The sequence below is a fragment of the Lolium perenne genome, chromosome 4, assembly GCF_019359855.2.
Source record: "Lolium perenne isolate Kyuss_39 chromosome 4, Kyuss_2.0, whole genome shotgun sequence".
In the NCBI taxonomy this organism is placed as follows: domain Eukaryota; kingdom Viridiplantae; phylum Streptophyta; class Magnoliopsida; order Poales; family Poaceae; genus Lolium; species Lolium perenne.
The window spans coordinates 67,583,577-67,591,820 of record NC_067247.2 but is presented as its reverse complement, the minus strand read 5'-3'; the positions used below and the strand labels follow the sequence as shown (position 1 = coordinate 67,591,820).

The 8,244-nt window shown below is 45.1% G+C and overlaps 1 protein-coding gene across 2 annotated transcripts; it reads left to right on the top strand.

The window, feature by feature from the left end:
* The first annotated feature begins 2,810 nt into the window (after window positions 1-2,810).
* LOC127292859 (YTH domain-containing protein ECT4) lies at window positions 2,811-7,119 on the top strand. Of its 2 annotated transcripts, none has more exons than XM_051322369.2 (9): window positions 2,811-3,047; window positions 3,223-3,342; window positions 3,450-3,597; window positions 3,722-3,789; window positions 4,140-4,679; window positions 4,925-5,509; window positions 5,613-5,825; window positions 6,369-6,515; window positions 6,636-7,119. In XM_051322369.2, exons 2-9 carry the CDS (start codon window positions 3,232-3,234, stop codon window positions 6,783-6,785), a joined length of 1,962 nt encoding a protein of 653 aa, XP_051178329.1. In that variant the 5' UTR covers window positions 2,811-3,047; window positions 3,223-3,231; the 3' UTR covers window positions 6,786-7,119. The 2 variants fall into 2 exon arrangements, with proteins under 2 accessions (XP_051178329.1, XP_051178328.1); XM_051322368.2 differs by having other exon boundaries at window positions 4,137-4,679.
* The last annotated feature ends 1,125 nt before the right edge of the window (window positions 7,120-8,244 follow it).

Here is an 8,244-nt window from a genome sequence, read left to right as displayed (position 1 = left end):
CGATCAATAATCAATTGCATGACCAGGATGTCGATAATTATTCCCACACATTCAACAAATATTATCGGTTGAGCCATGATGTCGAGGATTCAAACAATCCAATATTCCATTCTGTTTGTTTCGTGATATTTTACTTGCCCAAGATTCGATCGTCGGTATCACCATACCTAGTTCAATCTAGTTACTAGCAAGTAATATTTACTCCTACCGTAAAATATCATTCACTTGTGGCTAACTCATTAGACACATTCTTGCAAGCGATATAGAATGCGCGTTACCTGAACGAACCCTGAGTATATTTATCTGTTACCGGATGAACAAATCCCACTCTTGATACATATCACCTAACAAGTACTTTCTGAGATACCCAAAGACACATTTATGTTCACTTAGTTACGAAGTGGTTTGATGTCCTCAAAGCATTCTTCCGGGTACAGGGGAGTAACATAATCTCATGGTCTAAGGATTGGTATATTTGACATTGAAAAGCTACAACAATTATAAATTGACACAATCGTATTCCTTTGCTTAGTTAGGTCTTCTCCATCATATCATTTTTCTAATGACATGATCTCATTATCAATAACATCCAATGTTAATGATCAGGAAACCTTGATCATCAATTGATCAACGAGCTAGTTTAAACTAGAGGCTTACTAGAGACTCTGATTTGTTTATAAAACATACATGTACTAATGTTTCCGTTTATATAATTCTAGCATGTAGTATAGATATTTATCATGAACAAGGAGATATGATAATAACTAAATTATTACTGCCTCTAGGGCATATTGCCAACACTATGACCCTTCTTCAACTACGTCATAAAATGATTGATATAGTTCACAAATATAAACTGAGCCGAACATGACCATTACACATAATAGTAAAACCCTTTTATTTTTCTACCACAAAAGGCTCCTTTTTAAGCATATTCAATATATGAGTTAAAATAGGGCATCGAAAAGCAGTTTTAGGGCACCAAAAAAATTCTACGTACCCAAAAAAGTAGAACATGTCACTAAAAAGATTTTAGATGATGTAATAGGGCATCGACACATTCAAACTTCGATCCTAACACACACTACTACATAGTTCGGCAATTCAAACTCGACTACAACAAACACTACATGGTTTGATAAATAGAACTCGAGTCCGACACACTAGTCCTCGACATCCGAAAACAACTCATACCAGGCTACACTGTTGGACTCCTCCGACTCCATCTTGATTACCGTGGAGAGCCAACCTAGGATGTCTTCTTCTTTGCCCGTGCGACCCTCGCAATGAAGAATTCGTACTCTCCTTGCACGAGCTCTAGATGTGCCTGGGTGAACCTAGCCATGGGCATCAAACATGGGTGAGAAGTTGTATTATGGTGCAACGGTGTTCCTCCTCTATTTGCGTCCCGCACTTCAGGAGCGAGGCACTCTATCTCCTGCCAGCTCTACACGTCGGAAAAGTTTAGCTTGCTCTTCGGTTGGCTGAACCTTCACGCCACTACATCGTACGCGTGTGGGGCTACCTCCTCGACTCTAAGGTGTCGAGGCACACTTGTTGGCCTTCGCACGAGATCTATTCAGTGTAGGGGTCGAACTCCCCTAGACGTACACCACAAAATATAATGTTGCTCTTGACGTGGCGGCGTGGCGATATCTTGTGCTCGATGCGGTGGCGGTGATTGAGACAGTGTGACACGATGCGACCGAGAATCGGGGGAAAGCGGGACGTGGCTTGTGCAGACGGATTTGGCAGGGACAGCTATGGAAGGGAGGCGAGAAGGCAATAAGTAATATTCAGCGGGGCGGTTGGGCTACACGTGGCTGCCTTTTTTTTTTTTTCTACAACCACGTCCTGCCCCAAATATGTAGCGTGAGGAGGCAAAATTTGAGACAACCCCTTTTTTTTTGCAACACCAAATATATATAGGGTTGTGTAGACAATATTTTGGCCCCAAATACCATAGAAACATTTTTTTTTGCCACAGAGTCTAGTTTAGTTTGTGTATTCGAGATGGACGTGGTGTTTTTGGCTCATAGGTGCAAATGCACATATTGAGGACAATGCATTTTAAATGCATTTTTTAAAGAATTCAGGCTACATCCATATATACTATGTCCATATATAAAATTTTATGAGAAAAGGATTTTTTTGCGTGCTGCAAAAAAAAGACAAAAAAAAATGCCTGGTGAGAAGCTAAGTAGGAGCACCTAAAATTGTTTTTTTTACACAAGTCACAAAAAATATCACTCTTCGCGAAAATTTTATGAACGAACATTAAATGTCCAGTTGTACAATTAGATTTTTTAGACATCTTCTACCTCCATTCTAAAGCTTAATACTTATATTATTTTTAGAAAGTGAAACTATGTTAAGTTTGACTGAGTACCAAACATATTACTTCTTATGCACTTGCTACTCAGGAAACCTCTTTTAAGAAAGACAAAATAAAAAAAAATCAATATCATTAGGTAGATAATAAAATATATTTTCAGATGTTATCTACAAAATATAATATTTGTTGATAGATTTTTACAAAGATTTAATCAAACTTTAATTACTTTGATTTTTTCAAAAAATATAAGCCCTGAATTTTTAAACGAAAATACTGTAGTATACCAAAAAAATCCCGATTGGAGATGCTCGTAGTTGTTTTTTTAGGGAAGGAAGGTGGTTGCATCTTGCATGACACCCGCTTCCCTGGGTGCGCGGAGCAAAGGAAGTCCGGAAGATAAACGAGCGGCGGGATGGGCCGGGAGTGGTACTTGAGCCAGGGCCTGCCTGTGAACCATCCAAAACCCCTTCTCGCCTCTGCCTCTGCCTCTGCCTCTGCCTCCCTTGGCCGCCTCGCGTGAGTCTGTGGCGGCTATCTTCGTTTCCCTCTCCTCCTCACCTCCCCCTCCGTCTTCCTCCCCCCTCACCCTCCTCTAGGGTTTATCCATCGCCTCCGCACCCACCTTCTTCGTCGCGCACCCACCACCGCCGCGCGGCCACCGCCGACCCCGCTGCCTCCACCCCAGCCGCAATCTTGGGCATCGGTTTCCGAGGTACGAGCTTCTTGCCATCCACCGGTTGCTTAAACCTAGTAGACCAACTACCCCCCACGAATTCTGGGTGCGCGGTGTGTGCCACCATCTAGGTTTTCCAGGCCGGCGGCTCCCGTTTCCAACTTCTCGGAGAAGCGGTTGCTGAAACCGTTCCTTTTTTTCTTGGTAATTGCAGCCGTCCGGGATGGTGTACGGATCTGCCACCGCCGCGAATGCGCAGGGCGCGGAGCTCCACGCCGACATGCAGAAGCTGTCCCTGGACGGGAAGAAGGACGGCGCCGACGCCGCCAAGAAGGTAGCTTTCCAACGCGGCGGCTCTTGCCCTGTTAGCTGTATGCGTGCCTGCGGGTCTTGGAAGAGAGGTTGCTAAAAAAAATCGCTGCTTTTTGTAAAAAATTGTAGCCATACGGGTCAGGCAACGCCGGCAATTCGCAGGCCGTGGAGCCGCACGTCGACAGGTCGATAACGCCCCTGCTCCAGGAGGCCATGGATCCCAACTTCTTCTACCAGCCCAATGGATACCCCTCACCAGCCTACTACTACCCTAGCGGTATGTCTGTCTGTCTCGGCTATTTCTGGACGGTGGCTAGGTTCATTAATTGTGGATTGGCTATTTTCGGATGTCTTGAGAGTCATTAACTGAGGAGGTCAATTTTTTGTGTGCTCCTGGCCAGGTTATGATGGCTCAACCAATGAGTGGGACTCCAGGTATGCTGGTCATGAAGGAATGGAGATGCCCCAGGTGAGTTTGCAAGTTGAAACTTGTGCTATCGACAGTGTGCAGCCATTTTGTACTATGTAGTATCACTGAGTATAATTAATGTATAGTTAGAGTATGCGTTTTTACCTGTGTTTTGGAGGCTAGGACAAAGCATTTAGATAGCAAATGTGCCCATGTACATGGTGAATTCGGGATTCTGGTGAACTGTTTCTGGACTCTTTCTCACCTGTGTTTTAGAGACTAGGACAGAACATTTAGATAGCAACTATGCCCATTTAATTTGTGAATTCGGAATTTTGACGAATTGTTTCTTGACTCTGCTATATGAAGTTATAAAATTGACTAATTCTGCTGTTGCGTCTTTGTAGCAGAATGTGTACGGTGACATGTACCATGGGTATGGTTATGCTCCCTACGGCCCATATCCATCAGGTTCTCCTGTCCCATCTACCGGGCATGACGGGCAGTCATATGCAACACAGCATTACCAGTACCCTGGTCAATACTATCAACAGCAGGCTCCCACCAATGCTGTCCATAGTGCTAATGGTGCCAATTCTCAGTCTGAGTTGCCTTCTGTTGCCGCTCACCAGGCGCGCGCTCCGGTAGCTTCAACAAAACCAACTAATGGGACTGCTAGTGGGATTGCAAATGCCAACAGTTCGCTACCGCGTAAGCAAACTTACCAGAATGTATCAGTGACCAACAGTGGTTCGTATGGAAGAGGGCCTTCACATGGTGGACCTTCTGCTAGCAATTTTGGTCATAGTGGTGTCCGTTCTCCAGGTCAGTGGTACGAGGTGCCAGTCTACTCTAGTGGGCATCAGAGATCAACTGCTAGCTCCACATCTTATGGTTCTAATTCATCTTCAGCGAAAAATCAGAGTCACCGTCCAACAACAAACCTCATGGTATGTTTTTGCAAGCTATTCAATTTCCTTGTTATTGTGATGCAAATCTTTTCTTAGTAATTTCAGTCCTTCATAATTATATGTCATATCATATGACTGTTCATAGCGTTTCACATATCATTTGTGTACTCATCACCTTACATTATGATGATACATCTAACAACACGATAATTTCCATGTGAGTTTCATGATATTCTGCGGTGTCCTCGCATAAAACTTAGCTCTTCGTTTCTGTTTGTTTCCAGGGTATGCATACACAGGTGCCTTCGTCTGGGATGGGCCTGAGCTCTCATAGTTATCCTGCTAGTAGGATGTACCCTGATAGCAGATTATATAGTCAGTACGGGAACACGCTGAAAGCTGGGCTTGGTTTTGGATCTAATGTCTATAACTCGAGAAACAATGGACAGTGGGGAGTCGTGGATACCGTCAAATACAAGCCTAGAGGCCGGGCACCTTTTGGGTTTGGCAGTGAGAATCAAGATGGCTTCACCGAGCTTAACAGAGGACCAAGATCTGGTGGATTCAGGCACCAAAAACCATTTGGACCGACTGTCACTATTGCTGTGAAGGGCCAGGCCCTCCCTTCAGCCGGGAAACAGGAGAATAGTGTCCTTCCAGATAAGAGCCAATTCAACCAGGAAAATTTTCCTACAACATACAAGGATGCAAAGTTCTTCGTTATCAAATCTTACAGCGAGGATGATGTGCACAAGAGTATCAAATATAATGTGTGGGCAAGCACTCCTAATGGAAATAAGAAGCTCGATGCGGGATACCAAGAAGCTCAGGAGAAACCCACTGAATGCCCTGTGTTCTTATTTTTCTCTGTAAGCATTTTTTTTTTGAGAAATTCTGTAAGCATGTTGATACTGCATCTTATCATGCATTCTTCATTTAGCATCTATATTGACCTTAAGCTTGTTCTTTTAGGTAAATACAAGTGGCCAATTTGTTGGTATTGCCGAAATGGTTGGTCCTGTTGACTTTGACAAGACAGTGGATTACTGGCAACAAGACAAGTGGAATGGCTGCTTTTCAATCAAGTGGCACATCGTCAAGGATATCCCTAACAACATTTTGAAGCATATTACATTGGAAAACAATGACAATAAGCCTGTGACAAACAGCCGTGACACACAAGAGGTATACTTGCTGAAAACTGTTTTCAATGACTGCTTATTAATTAAGGGATATAATTTATAATTTCATGATGTTGATATTATGTACTCCTGTGTTAGATGTTATAGCTTGTTTTCGTATGGACATTCAAATTTTAGATATGGTTACGTATGAACCTTAGTTAATTTGAACAACAGGACTTCAAAAATTGATCTACTTGTTATGGTCTTGGGTATGCTAAAAGTCAGGATGTGATTCTGTACATTATCGACTTGAGAATGTTTGTTAAGGCCTTGGCCGTATTTGGGTGCACATATGCAATTTTCTGGTGAATCAGTGCTGCCACGCTTGACTGTAGGTAATGCATTTTATCCATTGACGGATTGACCAAAAGAACGTTTAGGTTCAGAGGGGTGGTCTATCCATTTAGATAAATGCTTCCAGTAGTTGATTGATGTTTTGACGAGTTGACCAAAAGAAAGTGTAGTTCAAAACTATGATTGAGGTTTTCAGGCACTTCTGAACTAATTACTTATGGTCTGCCTTGTTGTCTCCCTGATCCTGCAGGTTAAGCTTGAGCAAGGTCTTCAAATGCTCAAGATTTTCAAGGAACATGTCAGCAAGACCTCAATTTTGGATGATTTTCCATTTTACGAGAACCGACAAAATTTGATGCAGGAAAAGAGAGCAAAGCAGCAGCTGCTTCAAGGCCAGGCAAGTGTTTTATCCGTATGTTAGAGTGCCATGTGGTTGACAATTTAAGTATTTCATGAGCACCAGCTATGGTTGTGTTGATATAGATCCTGATGCCTGCTTGTTATTCACATTGTCCAGGGCGGTGATGAGAAGGAGAAGAATGCAGTTAATGGGAATCCCGCCGCACAAAACCAGACATTGAGCATGGAGAGTACCGCCCCTGTTGCTGGGGAAGAGCTGAACGCTTCCAAACCTGCAGCTGAAAGTGGCGCTGTGAACGGCAATTAGCGCATTATATTTCGTACGCCTATTGCTGTAACATGGGACCCATCACGCAAAACTCTATAGTGTCTGCAAATCTGAGTGCGTGGATCGTGCCTGGGAAACTAAATTTAGGTCGTGTGACTGTCAGCGTTAGGTCACTTATATACCTTGCGACATTTGGGTTCTTATATGACCCTTTTCTATTTCCCTTTCGGAGTCTTGGTTTAGTATTTTCAGCTATTTGTTATTGTTAGCTAAGCATCAAATTTTCGGTACATCTGGACAACATTAAGGTAGTAGTTTTTTTGAGTGTTGCGGTACTTGAGAAAGTAATAAGAACAACGAACTCCTTGTTTTCTGGTCCCTTGTTTTTGTATGCTGTGTTCAGTTTTTAGTTTTTTTTGCTTGATAGCTGGTGCCGGATGATCTTGTTTTCCTTTGACTATCTTTGTTGAGCATGTTGGTTGTAGAGCCGAACTACTGCTTGCTTAGCTTGGCGCAATCTACCGCCTTCAGAGTAGAACTAGTTACTGTAGAAGAACATGCTTCCCTGAGGAGATTAACCATAAAAATGTTTGAGTACAGAAGCAAATCCTAGAATCGCTGCTCTACCAAGCTCACGGATAGTTCACTCGAGTGAGAAAAAGAAGCGGGTGGTGGAGTTTCATCTGAATCCATTCATCCATCCAACTCGCTTTTGGCTGTTGTAAATCGTCGAGTTCAGAGGGTGAAGTAGAAAGTCTTCAGTGCCAAGACCAAGTTCAGTTTAGAGCTGATCGAAGCGCTTCCACAACCAGCAAAGCGGTGGCAGCAGAATCGTGTAACGTGTCTGAAACATGCAAACACCTGTCGGAGGGAGGTCCAACACCTGTCCTCGTCGGACACTCCACAGCGCGAACGCCACTCTCTACTACCTCGTCCTCCTCGCACGCCGCCGCTCAACTCAACTTCTCCCCACCGCGAGACCCTCGCCGCCTCCAGCTGCACCATGCCGCTGCCGGAAGAACACGTCGAGGAGGCACCGGAGGCGCTTCTGGAAGAAATCCTGGAGCAGATCTTCCTCCGCCTCCCGCCGGACGAGCCGGCGTGCCTCGTGCGGGCCTCCCTCGCCAGCAAGCTCTGGCTCGCCCTCCTCAACGGGCCTCGCTTCCGCGGCCTGTACCGCGACCACCACGGCCCTCCGCCCATGCTCGGCTTCCTCAGCTCCACGCCCTGGGACGAGACTGAGGAAGGAGACCCCGCCGCCGTCCCACCTTTCGTCTCCACCACGGGGTTCCGCGCGCGTGTCCCCGACGGCGGCTGGGGGCGCACGGACTACACCGCGTGGGACTGCCGCCACGGCCGCGTTCTCCTCGGCGAGAAAGATAGCGCGGTGCTGCAACTGCAAGTCGACAGGAAGCTCGCCGTTTGGGACCCCGTGACAGGCCGCCGGAGGGAGCTGCGGGAGCCCGAGGTGGTGTACGGCTACGGGCTCTACGCGGCC